Here is a 13,589-nt window from a genome sequence, read left to right on the forward strand (position 1 = left end):
CTGTCCTCTGTCCAGCCATTAGCACCCTGCTGACTAAGGAAAAGCAGCAAAGTAAAATGTGAGTGTCAGTGACCTTAGCAGGGAGCAGATGCTCTGTGCCCAGGGGGACTAGTGATGAAGTAACAATGGGATACGTTTCCATACAAATGTTTTCGTTCTCTTCCAGAACACATCTGCCCACGACGTCCTTCGATTGAGGGATTCGTTTTGTAGATTAATGTAATGCATTAACCCATTTTGGGCGGGAACCCAAAAATATAACATACATTATGTTATAATTTAGCTATTGAAAAATAGCAGATCTACAAGCTCATAGCGCGCCACCGAGTGGCGCGCTACGAGCTTGTAGGTCTGCTATTTTTGAAAAATCGTGAAAATATTTTTTTCAGAAAACTGGAGGATTTAGAAGATTTTCTTTAAATTTTGAGGTCAGGCCTGAATGGATTAATTACGCCAATACATCATAATATGAGAGGAATGAGAGGAAAATAGGCAGAATAGGCCAAGCTTTCATTACAACGTGACAGCTATGTGTCCGCGGTGTGTGCAGCTAATTATTCCAAAAGATGAGAGTGACTTGAGAAAAGCACACATGTATGTATTTTGCATATCCCTGTGGATATGAAGGCTTTAGGAGCCAGAAGACAGCTTGTCACAACCGAAGCAAATGTAGGCCTCACACCACTTTAACCCATTTTGGGCGGGAACCCCTTTTGGTGTTTCAAGCATTATGTTATACTTCAGCTATTGAAAAATAGCAGATCTACAAGCTCATAGCGCGCCACCGAGTGGCGCGCTACGAGCTTGTAGGTCTGCTATTTTTGAAAAATCGTGAAAATGTGGCGGAAATCTTTGAATATATATTCTTTCAGAGCGAACATATATATATATTTTTTAATACTGTTTTTATTAACCATTTTTTATATGACATAACTTCAGAATATCATTGACAGATAATGCGTAATTAAGTGATATAAAATGAAAAAAATAATAGTGACAGGTAGTGTAAATGTTCCAAACAGAGCGGACATTTTTAACTCAAATCTTTGCTTCTAGGGGGGTCCGTGGAACAACATATTTTCAGATGGGGGACGTATAATACATATATTTTTGGGGGTCCTTGACATGAAAATGTTTGAGAACCACTGACATAGAAACATAGCTTTTTCAGAAAACTGTCAGGATGTAGATGACATTTTTAGAATCTGATCTCAGGTCAAAATGGGTTAACTGGAACTCGAGTCTGCACGGAGGATTCCCCCGAGGTTTCATTTCCAAGATGAAAGTCAGTATATACAGTACAGTTCTGTGTGCAGACAGCAGCACACAAAGCACAGCAAAAACCCCATCTAATGTTCACCTTTAATCTGTATAAGCTTCTTCTTTTGAGAGTCTGCCGTCGCCATCAACGCCGGCATCTATCATGTGCCGTGTCGGTTTAACCCGTTTAGGCCTGACGTCGAAATTTAAAACATGTCTTTTTAAAACCTCATGTTTCTGTATCAGTGGTTCTCAATATTTCGTGTCAAGGACCCCAAAAATGATATGTAATTGGCCGTCGACCCCCATCTGAAAATGTGTTGTTCCAGGGACCCCCCCACCAGAAGCAAAGATTTGAGTTAAAGACTGAAACTCTGAAAGAATATATATTCAAAGATTTGAGGCACATTTTCATGATTTTTTAAATAAAATAGCAGACCTACAAGTTCATAGTGCGGCACTCGGTGCCGCGCTATGAGCTTGTAGATCTGCTATTTTTCAATAGCTAAAGTGTAACATAATGCTATAAACACCAAAAGGGGTTCCCACCCAAAATGGGTTAAATATCATACTAAGATATTATTTTTTTTATCCTTCCTGTCAAGAATGCCTACACCATTCCATGTTTCCATTTCATGTCACAAGTCATGACCCCAAAACATAACAACGTGATTGAATTTCAGCGACAACCCGGCGGTGAAACTGAAAGCGGGGCATGTTCCGTTCCGTCCGCGTGGCACAGCATTATATTTACTTTCTGATGTGTGGTCTCGCTCATGTCTAACAGCTCCAGGATGCGAGGGTGGTGCATCTGGTTTGTGCTGGCCAGACGCTCCTCTGTAGACTGTAGCATCTCTTGGGCATAGACAGATGGAGTCACCTGCAAACCACAAAAGACAGAGCAGAGTCTACAATCTTTTCATTTACAGAGTCAGCATGTCTTTGTACTCTATAATATCACTGGTTCCCAGACACACATTTTTACGGTGAATATCCATAAACTTTTTCGAAAATCGAAGGAATTCCAGTAATTAGATAAATTGGCCATTATCAACAAACATTTTGAGCTTGTAGATCTGCTATTTTCACTATAGTTCCATCAAATCCTTCTTTTGGTTCTCGAGCTAAAATGTTTGGGAACCACTGCTCTATATATACAGTATAGTTAATGAAGAAGTACTGGATCACCACAGCAAGATAATTGATTGATTGATTGATTGAAATATTTATTAACAGTTTGCAGAATTACAGTACATTTCAAGCACAAACTCAACACAAAGACTGTTAACTGTGAGTGGACGACCCAATTAAGCATTACACTTGTTTACAAGAGGGTCCACCTTGTTCAATTCATCAAAACATTTAGAGACGTACAAATAGACACTTCTATATACCGGTAGTCAAAGAACAGAACAGGAATTCATCATAATTACCATTCATAATGGGACATTATAGCATTTAATTGAACCCTTTAGCACTAAATAAAAAGACCTCAAACGTCCACATGCGCAGCAACACAATATTATGTTGAAATCACTACTAATGCTGTTTTGCACATAATGCTGCTGATTTACTGGCTCCCATTATGATCGAAATAGCACAATGTGCAGTCTTTTGCTCAAGTGTAAAAGTAGTAGGGCTGGGCTTTGCCAACAACCTCATAATACGATACGTAGCTCGATACAGTCCAAATAGTCCAAAAGTACAACTTGTTTAATTTTGATAGCTTTAAACATTTTGCAGATGCTTGTCTCACGTTTAAGATTTTAAACGGACTTGCACCCCCACCACTGAAACAATGTATAGATCAAAGGGACAGTGGTGCCAGAACAACCAGGGCAACTACCAGAAGGGACTGCAAAGTACCAACCAGACGTAGTGTCTTCTCTGTTAGAGCCTCCCATCATTGGAACAGTCTCCCTACAGAAGTAAGAGAGACCTCCAACTATTTGACCTTCAATCGAACCCAGGACCTTCTAGCTGTGAGGCGACAGCACTACCGACTTTTATACTTTTACTCAAGTCACATTTTGCATTACGGACTTTTACTCGTAACAGAGTATTTCTGTATTGCAGTATTGATACTTTTACTTACTGTACTGTGAGTACAGAATGCAAGTACTTTTGTCCACCACTGCCCTGTTTGTGTTGTGGGGGGCTGGCAGGTTGATGTACAAGGACACCCACTGCTCATGACACTATGTCACAGCTAGGGAGACTAATCCAACCCATTGGGTACGTTTTTTATAGTCTGCTATGGAAGCCAGCTAAGTGGTCTGTCATTAACCCATTTAGGTCTATGTCATTCATGACAGTTTTCTGAAAAACCTTATGTTTCTCTATCAGTGGTGCTCAATATTTCATGTCAAGGACCCCAAAAATTATATGTAATATGCCTCCGCCCCCCATTTGAAAATATGTTGTTCCAGGGACCTCCCAGAAGATTTGAGTTAAAATGTTCACTCTGTAATAATATATATTCAAAGATTTGAGGCACATTTTCACGACTTTTCAAAAATAGCAGACCTACAAGCTCGTAGCGCGCCACTCGGTGGCGCGCTATGAGCTTGTAGATCTGATATTTTTCAATAGCTAAAGCATAACACCAAAAGGTGTTCCCGCCCAAAATGGGTTAATGTCTGATGATGATAATAAAAAAGGAAAACAATAGAAATGACGAGTGTACATAACCACGGTCTGTTACAGATGCAAACTTATAAATAGCCAAGGGCTGTTGGAAGAGGCAGCATTGTGATATGAGTCCTGCGAGGCACTTCAAAAGGATGGTGCAATGAAAATCTGTCATCTGTGACAAACACATATGCACAATACATGCGTGCACCACACACGCACGCACGCCCGCACGCACGCACGCACGCACGCACGCACGCACGCACGCACGCACGCACGCACGCACGCACGCACGCACGCACGCACACACGCACGCACACACACACACACACACACACACACACACACACACACACACACACACACACACACACACACACACACACACACACACACACACACACACACACACACACACACACACACACACACACACACACACACACACACACACACACACACACACACACACAGAGAAAGTAAATATTTTCTCCTTCAGAGGAGGGCCATCTGGGGCTTTGTGTAGTTAATATCTGCTGAGCACATTCCTCGCCGATGTCTCTCTATCAGTGCACTGGCAGTGAAGAAACATATAACTGCACTTATAGCCTATTTCAAGGTCAGGGCGGAAAAAAAGATTTATTTTGCTTAAAATTGAAATGAATAATGTAATGTAGGGTTACCGTATATGCAATATTTAATAGCTGCCAGTTAGGTGTGTATTCATAATACACACTCCTTTCTATAATTCAGAGACAACAAAATTGCTCACCTACGCACTATTCTTTAGAAGGGTATGGGATAGCGTTATCGGTGGTATTTTTTATTTTAAAGAAGAAACAGATGTGTTAATATATTATTTATCAAGATGGAAAAATATATCTCACTCAAAAAGGGCAAGATTCGGTAGGTAAAAAGCTACAGTACCACTCAGCTGCATGATACTGAACAGGGTACGGACTACGGAGCACCACTGACTAATAATAATAATAATAATAATAATAATAGATTGCATTTTTATAGCGTTTTTCTATGCACTACGTGCCTACTCAAAGCGCTTACAATGGTCCATTCAGTCATGCATTGGGAGATGAAGCGGCGAACAGTCAACGCCAGTGTCCTCACTTCCCACATTCACACACCAATGGTGGCAACCACTGGAGGCAATGTGGGGTTCAGTGTCTTGCCCAAGGACACTTTGACATGTAGACAGGAGGAGCTATACTTGAGGAAGAACCAAAATGGCTTTTGAGAGGCCTTGATTGGCCTTTAACTGAGGAGGGAACAGAGAGCAACCTGCCGGCAGCAGAGAACATAAAAGGCATTTACACAAAGGCATAGTGTTGAGGATACTCAAGCCTTGCAATGTTACATGCACTACACTACAACATCCAGGGCTACCTATAGGGCGAATGGGACGAGAGCAGTTAGGCCTCACTCAGACCTTTACTGCATTGCTGTATGCTTGTTGGATGAATGTTGTGTAGTGTCATGGCCGCCCCAATGCATTTCCAATGGAAGTCACATGGTTTGTAGTCCACATTTTGGACTACAAGCTGTTGTAGGACTACAAGCTGTTGTATGGCTTTCGGTTGTGTTTCGACTGCGCCCCTCCCCCTCATACAACACAAATGTTGTGTCAAACCATGTGACTCCCATTGGAAATGCATTGGGGCGGCCATGACACTACACAACATTCATCCAACAAGCATACAGCAATGCAGTAAAGGTCTGAATGAGGCCTTAGGAGAATGAGGCAAACACTGGGAGTTCCCAGCAAGCAAACTTGTTCGGTAGGATGAGGGGCGGCTCACATCCAATTTTACATGGAGTCGTGGACGTATTAAAAAAGATGCAGGCGTGAAAAGTACACCGGCTAGCTATAGCCAGTATGCAGTATCGAGATGACTGCAAATGCCACAAATGCTTGTCCAAGGACGACCTATGAGAGATTATGTTTTAAAACTAATGTACATCCAACCTTTCTTCCTAACCCTTTTTTTACAAAAGTAAGTTGATAATTATGTATATTGACAAAAAAAACAAAAAAAGATATAGGGGAGCTGGTCCTGGAGCTGGAGCTGCTGCTGGAGGGGTCTAATGCTAGAACTCCTATTCAATCGCGCAATTGGTTTTTTGTTTACATCTGTTATAGATGATGTGACAGCAACACTCCAATGACTCCATGCATTGTTGACACTGCACTCTTCCTGGTCTACGTGAGCTGGCGTTAGACCCCGGCAGCTCCAGCTCCAGGACCAGCTCCCCTATATCTTTATTTTTTATTGTATTTTTTTTTTTGGTCAATATACATAATTCAAGTACAACTGTTAACACCATGAAAAGAATCCAGACATTCATCAACATCTGCCATAGAAGAATCCTCCGAATTCGCTGGCCAAACACAATTAGTAACCTGAAACTGTAGAGCAGTTAACCTGTGGAGCAGCAGGGGTGGTACAACAGGTCGCTGTACCGCACTGTTGTGATTAAAAGAGAGCTGAGCCAGAAGACAAAATGAGTTTTCTTCGACGGGTGGCTGGCATCTCCCTTAGAGATAGGGTGATAGGTAAATTCAGTCACACGAGAGAGACTCGGAGTAGAGTCACTGCTTCTTCGCCTGGAAAGGAGCTAGCTTAGGTGGTTCGGGCATCTGGTTAAGCGTTATTCATAGTCTAATATTTTCAGTGGTGAGGTAACCACTGAAGAGCAAACCACCGCTCTCCCCAGCCCTTCTCTCTGTTTTTACTCACCACCGCGGTTATTACAGCCACCGAAAATCCAGACTATGAATAGGCCTTTAGGATGCCTCTCGAGCGTCTCCCTAGGGAGGTCCTCGAGGCACGTCCCACTGGGAGGAGACCCCAGGCAGACCAAGGATAAAATGGAGGGATTACATCGACTCACTGGCCTTGGAACGCCTCGGGATCCCCCAGGAGGAAGTTACTAAAGTTGCTCTGGAGAGGGAAATCTAGAGCTCTCTGGTGGAGCTGTTGCCCCCGCGACCCAACTACGGATAAGCGGTTGAAGATGGATGGATGGATGGATGGATGGATGGATGGATAGATGGATGGATGGATGGATGGACCCTGGCGATGGATTTGGCCACACTCTTCACAAACCTGCTTCAAATATCACAAGATATGCCCTGTTCTGGAGGCCACAAGGGAGAAGGAAGAGGGGCAGACCACGACACACCTGGCACGGTGACCTGGATGCAGATGTGAAGAAATCTGGCCATACATGGGGACAGCTGGAGAAACTGGCCCAGGACCAGGATGTCTGGAGAGCTCTTAATTGTTCGTGGCCTATGCCCAAAGTTGGGCTATGGGCGTAAGTAAGTAAGAAACAGTACAGCGTGAGTGACTGTGGCGAGAAATGCAATGGCCACACTTCTGTCAGTGTGACTGCCTTCTATCCAAGTGAAAAAGGCATACATTCTTTATTTCAATAACATCTAAAGTTATACTGTAAGTAATAACAGATAACACTAATAGATATTAAGCTTAATCCATTTTGGGCGTGAACCGTTTGTACCAGCATCAACTAAGATGTTGAACAAGGCTCTGAAACAGCAGTAACTGTGTGAGGCTAGATTGTGAGGCTAGATTATCCACATCATGTGTGCAATTGTGTAATGTTGTGTCTTCCTCTGTAATGTATTTTGTTTGTCATTGATGTTTTATGTGTGGCTGTAGCTGGGGTGAAAGCCCAAGACAAATTTCCCTTGTGGACAATAAAGTTTACCTTGACCTTGACCTTGAACCCCTTTTGGTGTTAGCATTATGTTCTGCTTTAGCTATTGAAAAATAGCAGATCTACAAGCTACGAGCTTGTAGGTCTGCTATTTTTGAAAAATCGAAGAACGACTGATATAGAAACATAGCTTTTTCAGAAAACTGTCAGGATGTAGAAGAATCTGATCTCAGGTCAAAATGGGTTAAGCTAACAGCTTCACTTTGTGCATGTCACTTCTCCCAACCAGACAGAGAGACTGACAGAGATTTTTCCTTGCATGGTTTTATCTTCTATTCTTCTCCACTGCACCCCCTGAGTTATACAATCATTCAGTAAGTCATCATCATTTCAGGCTGCAGCTAGCTAGCATTAACCTTTTGTCACCAGGCTTTCCGCAGTACAAGCCAGCATTATGGAAACATTTTTGTTTTGTTCCTTATTCAGCAGCCACAAGGGTGCTCATCCATACTATCCATTATGCACACCAGTTTGACAATGTCCCAACAGTGCCGAGTGCAAAATGAAAAGAAAATAACTATTTTCAATAGTTGGTTGACAAATACCAACATGATTCAGCAGGACTCTGCAGTGTAAACCGCAAAATTGCATAATAACTTTGGGGGTGACGTTAACATGCAATGTATTAGAATTGTTACAGTGCAAATTCCTGAAAGAACAGTATAAGGTGCCCTGAAACGGAATCCATTGTGGCTGGCTAAACAGACATTCACAAACAGCATCTTGCTGGAGCACAGTCCATAATGCTCTTCTATTTCAGTGAATCCAAGAATGCATCTTGTCGGGTATACCAAATCAGTGTCTTTTGATTGCCATTTGTGATCGATAATTAGATCATTAGAGTTAGAATTTCCCATTTATAAGCAGTTGTTTAACACTAATTAATGATAGATACAATGGTACGTCCTGGCCTATTTAAAGGCTACATGATTCTACTTCTATTAGTCATATCCAGCTTAAGTTTTATTTATTTTTCTCCCTGGGAAGTAGGCTAATAATCATGTTAAAAAATATTATTTGGCATTCAATTAGATTTTTTAAATTATATAAGCAAAAGAGAATTATAAATAAACATTAATGTTCTGAGCAGAAACAAACTTTTAATTGGGTTTGTGCGTGTGGGAGATGGAAAAGAACCTTGATATTGAATAAGGGGTCTGCTGCACCCCCCAGCTAGTATTAATTTGATATGACCAAAATAACTGTGTACTTATTTTTGTTTTACTTTTCATGATTTCTTTGATTTGAAAGAATGAAATTAAATTGAAATAAGGGCATAGGGGCACTTCTCCTATTTTAACACCTGTTAAACTAATGAAACACAGGGATCCTAGAAAAAATAAAAGGAAAATAGCCGAAGAGAGCTGACTGTAATGAGAAGCGGTATTCAGTCACATATTGATTTCCGCTCTCTCCAGGATGCCAAAGTAATTATTAGAATAATCTGTCATTTGGGTCACAGGAAGATTAAAAACGGATTGTTAAATTCTCCCCGTAAAGCAGGTGGCTTTAAAACTTAAAGGAATTCTGACTGGATACGTCCGATAAAATTTTTGCCTGCCAGATGAATTATATGTCATGTTGCTATAGAACAGGGGTGCCCACGCTTTTTTGACTTGAGAGCTACTTTACAAGATCTACCCACCGAATACCATTGCTGAAAATAGTCATGGAATAGGTAGCGTTTTTTGTATTTAATTTGTAATCATACCGACGTTTGTGCACAGCAACACTCTTGAAACTATAAGATTGTGCATTGTGGGTGCATACTTAGTTTAGACTAGTCATTGGTTAGACATGGGTTAAAAATATTTTTAATTCAAGTGGCAGATGCAAAAAATATATATTTTTAAAATATTCTTTATGGGCATGTCATGCGATCTACCTGCACAGCCTTTTTGATCTACTGGTAGATCGCAATCTACCTTTTGGGCACCCCTGCTATGGTATGCGCATGCATAAAGTGAATGGCAGATCGAGTGGCAAAGTGAGTAACAAAGTTACTTTCATTTAATGTTGTTTAAAGTCATTTAATGAAATAAAATAGGACTTTTCTGTTTGGATGTATGGGCTGTCAAGGCCAGAAAGTAGTTTTTTGTCACTCAGTAGGCGTTCCCACATAACTTCCGGGTATGATGATGATGTCATGCGCATACCCTCAATTTGTCTTCAGCAGTGGTGGAAAGTATAATGTTGTACTTTTATTTTTTTGTACTTAGTTTAGCCTACTTGAGTATTTCCTATTTCCAATACTTTTACTTGTACTCCACTACATCTCAGATCCAAATATTGTACTTTTACTCCACTACATTTATGTGAAAACTTTATTTACTAGTTACTTTCTAGATTGTGTTTATTATTACAAAACATTACTATGTAGATCTGCTATTTCCAAAAGATTTTTTTATACATTTATTTGAAAACTTGTGAAATGGGACATTCTGCAGTAGGCCTACTCTCTACTTGGTACTGTAAGTGCATTTATTTTTTTATGCCTTTACTTTTGTACTCACATACATTTGAAATTCTGGACTTTTACTTGTAACAGAGTATTTCTATATTGCAGTATTGATACTAAATTAAATTAAATTTGAGTAGCCTACTTTTTCAACCACTGGTCTTTGGAAAATGCTGCAATGTGTGGTAGCCTGTACATTATAGGCCGAATGAGTCATATTCTAGGCTAAATCACTATTAGAATTTATAAGCCGACACTCTATAAGAATAATTTCATAAATATGTTTGAAAACCCACAGCATGTCATCAGTACAGTAGCCTGTACGTTATCCTCACCCTTTTTGGTCCATCTTTCCTCAGGACAATCTTGGGATTCCGAGGGAAGACCACTTTGCTCTTGAACCCCTCTGGCAACTTCAGAGGTAGGGTATGCAGAGAAGACTGTAGTGCCTGGACCTTGGAGGTTGCCATTACTACCACTGGCGTTTTGTGATAAATCCACCTGAATAGATATAGAAATATTTGAACAGATTAGCAGATTATATACAGTCTACAGTGTATATAGGCTTCGCACGCACGCACGCACACACGCGCGCACACACACACACACACACACACACAGTGAAAGTGGCAGTGATGACATAAAAGTGAGCAGACAAAATAAAATTTAAACCAATATGGGTAGGCTACTCACTCCTGATTGGCTGAAAGGGAGACCTCTGTTGTTAATGAACACACTCTTAACAAAATGTAGGGGTAGGCCTAATATCACTTTTCACTTAGCCTATATTAGCCTACCTTTAACGTCTGTTTTTCTTGGACATGCACAAAACTAGGCTATTGTTATTAGCATGTTAGCTAAATGAATCCACCAATATATTGCTTGCTATGCCATAGGCCTATTGACTTCGGTCGAATATATCAAACGACCTTTTCATAAATAGCCTACATGCTGCAGGTAGAATGGCATTGCAATGTTAAGCCCTGCCCATGTATGCACGGCTGTCAATTATTATGTCAAAAACATGCGTGACATATGGTGTAAACACTCATGTATAGCCATACCACATTGAAATAAAACAATATACACTCCTTTCCTTCTTTTTTTTAAAGGGCTATAAGATCATAATTTTACCACTTCTGCAGTGTCCGCGTGTCTACGTAGCCGTGGGGACTCTTCCAAACTCAGATAGCAACTTTGTTTTTGTTTGCCGTTGCCATACAACAACGCGTCTCCTGGCGCCCCAATGGGCTGTTTTTTGATTGGTCCGTGACTCCGTGGCTTTGACACACGGCTACGGTGGTTGACTCAAAGAGTATCGACTTTTGTCTCCACCAGGCCGAAGGCATGGGGAGAGAGTATGTTTTGCACTCCGTCCGTGTGTGCGTCCATCCGTCCGTCTGTGTACAGCTAATCTCCGGCACCGTTAACCCGGTCGATGCCAAATTTTGAACACACACTCCCTGGATGCCAACGATGAACCTATGCCCCAAATTTTCCAGAACGGTCTGTTATAGCGCCACCAGGAGGCCGACTTTTGTAAAACACATTTTTTTATATTACTCCTCCAGATTCTGTCCAAAAATCCTGCAAATCGTTACACAGTATCTCTACAGTCATGTGTTCAAGACAGCTCTGTCCGATATTTCATATTCCATCCTAATTGGCTAACATTGGCTTTCAAAGTTTGCAGGATTGGCCCGTTTTGAACAAAAAGCCTCAAATCATGAACACAGCGTGCAATTTACGTGAAATCTTTCACAGACTTTCCTACTAGGCTGAGGTATATATCCCACCCACCCTTTTCACATTGGCCTGTTTTAGCACCACCAACAGGTGGATTTTTGCAAAACACATTTTTGGAACAAAATGCCTCAAATCATCCAATTGACATCCAAGGTGTAAGAAGAAATGGCACCCTTTTCACATTGGCCTATTATAGCGCCACCAGGAGGCCACAACCTGACCTGCGCTGGTGGAGACCTGTGCCCCGAGGGGCACTTTTTCTAGTTTCATCTGCATTCACCTCTCCATTTCATGAAAACAAACAATTTAACAAAAGGCCGATGCACACCTCAGAAGGCTAGTGACAGGTGCGTAGGGCAATAAAGCATACTTAAAAAGGTTATCTTGGAAAAACAAAGAAGGGTCCCGCACACTGTCATAAAACTTGCCAAAAATGTTGCTCTTTTAAAGAGCAACATTTTTGGCAAGTTTTCTGACAGTGTGCGGGACCCTTCTTTGTTTTTCAAAGATAACCTTTTTATGAAAACAAACAAAACAGAGCAAATATTAAACTGCATGCTCTTCTTCGAATGCTATGTGCATGTTGATGCAATTGGTGCGCAGCGTCGAATCGTAGCCTATACCAGACCAGCCGCCTATACCTATGAAGACTTTCTATTCAATCCCGGAGGATTTTCCCCCCCTTAAACTGTCTGCAGAATCCTACTCCTATTGTTTTCTGTCAGTTAGTTAAATTAATGTACATAGGATATCTACTGGCTATACCCTCCCTGACACCACCTGTTTTCTTTAATAGCTCACTCAGTGTTACATTCTAACCTGAATACCAGACAACCATGCAGGCAACAACAAGACAACAAACAAAGACAGCAAAATCATTCTCAATGGCATATTATTATAATACTATTATTCAATTATAAGTACTTAAGTAGCGTATATGTCTAAGAGGGTTGTATTCATTCGTGGATGTATTTAATTAAAATATATATAGCCTATATTTTCATATTATGTCGTATAATTATATACATAACTATTATGCATTATGCATGTAGGCTACTTTAATTACTGGGTTTTAGATGTGCCAAGTTGCCAACTGTGTTGCTAATAAACATTAGAAGTGATACAGTAACCTACATTATACGTCTACCTTTGTAGGCATGTATGTGCTTATCCTTTTAGCCATTTCTGACTAATAAAGTATTCAATTAATCAATCAATCAATCAATTCACTTTTGAAAAGTCATGCGAAAGTCATAGGCCTATATAGGCCTACAAATAGCCACCACAACAATCCACCACGATTTAGGCCTATATATCCTCCTAGGCTATAGGCCTACGCCGCTATGCGAAATAATTTGATATTTCACACCATAGTCTATATGCTGCTATAACCGCCTACATTGGATTTACGAAGTTTTAAAGTTTTAGCCAAAATTCTTCATGATCCCTCCCTCCCTCCCTCTCCCCCTTTCTCCCCCTTTCTCCCACTCTCTCTCTCTCTCTCTCTCTCTCTGTGTTCCCAGGCCTGTCTCATTCCTGCAGTCTGTTAGTGTGTACGGGTCAGTGAGCTGCTCAGTCTGTCAGAAAATAGGATTTGGGAGTGGGCGGACATGATCACTCACTCCTTTTCATTTCAAAGGAACCGGCAGCGTCTACGTGCTCCTCCTCCCCCCCGTCATAACGCCCTGCGTGACGTCATCGCGCAACGTGACCTCCCCATAGCGAGCTGTCACTTTCC

At 41.1% G+C, this 13,589-nt stretch overlaps 1 protein-coding gene across 1 annotated transcript in view; it reads right to left on the reverse strand.

Annotated features, from left to right (window-relative positions):
• The window catches only part of hydin (HYDIN axonemal central pair apparatus protein), a 231,991-nt gene extending 220,640 nt beyond the window's left edge, over positions 1–11,351 (reverse strand). Inside the window, exons 1-3 of the mRNA XM_079502371.1 lie at positions 11,240–11,351; positions 10,441–10,606; positions 2,015–2,140 (exon numbers count right to left, since the gene is read on the reverse strand). Of these exons, the coding sequence (XP_079358497.1) occupies positions 2,015–2,140; positions 10,441–10,575 (261 nt within the window). The 5' untranslated portion in view covers positions 10,576–10,606; positions 11,240–11,351. The remainder of the gene's footprint in view (positions 1–2,014; positions 2,141–10,440; positions 10,607–11,239) is intronic.
• Positions 11,352–13,589: the final 2,238 nt, after the last annotated feature.

This window comes from Electrona antarctica (assembly GCF_951216825.1).
Source record: "Electrona antarctica genome assembly, chromosome: 5".
In the NCBI taxonomy this organism is placed as follows: Eukaryota; Metazoa; Chordata; class Actinopteri; order Myctophiformes; family Myctophidae; genus Electrona; species Electrona antarctica.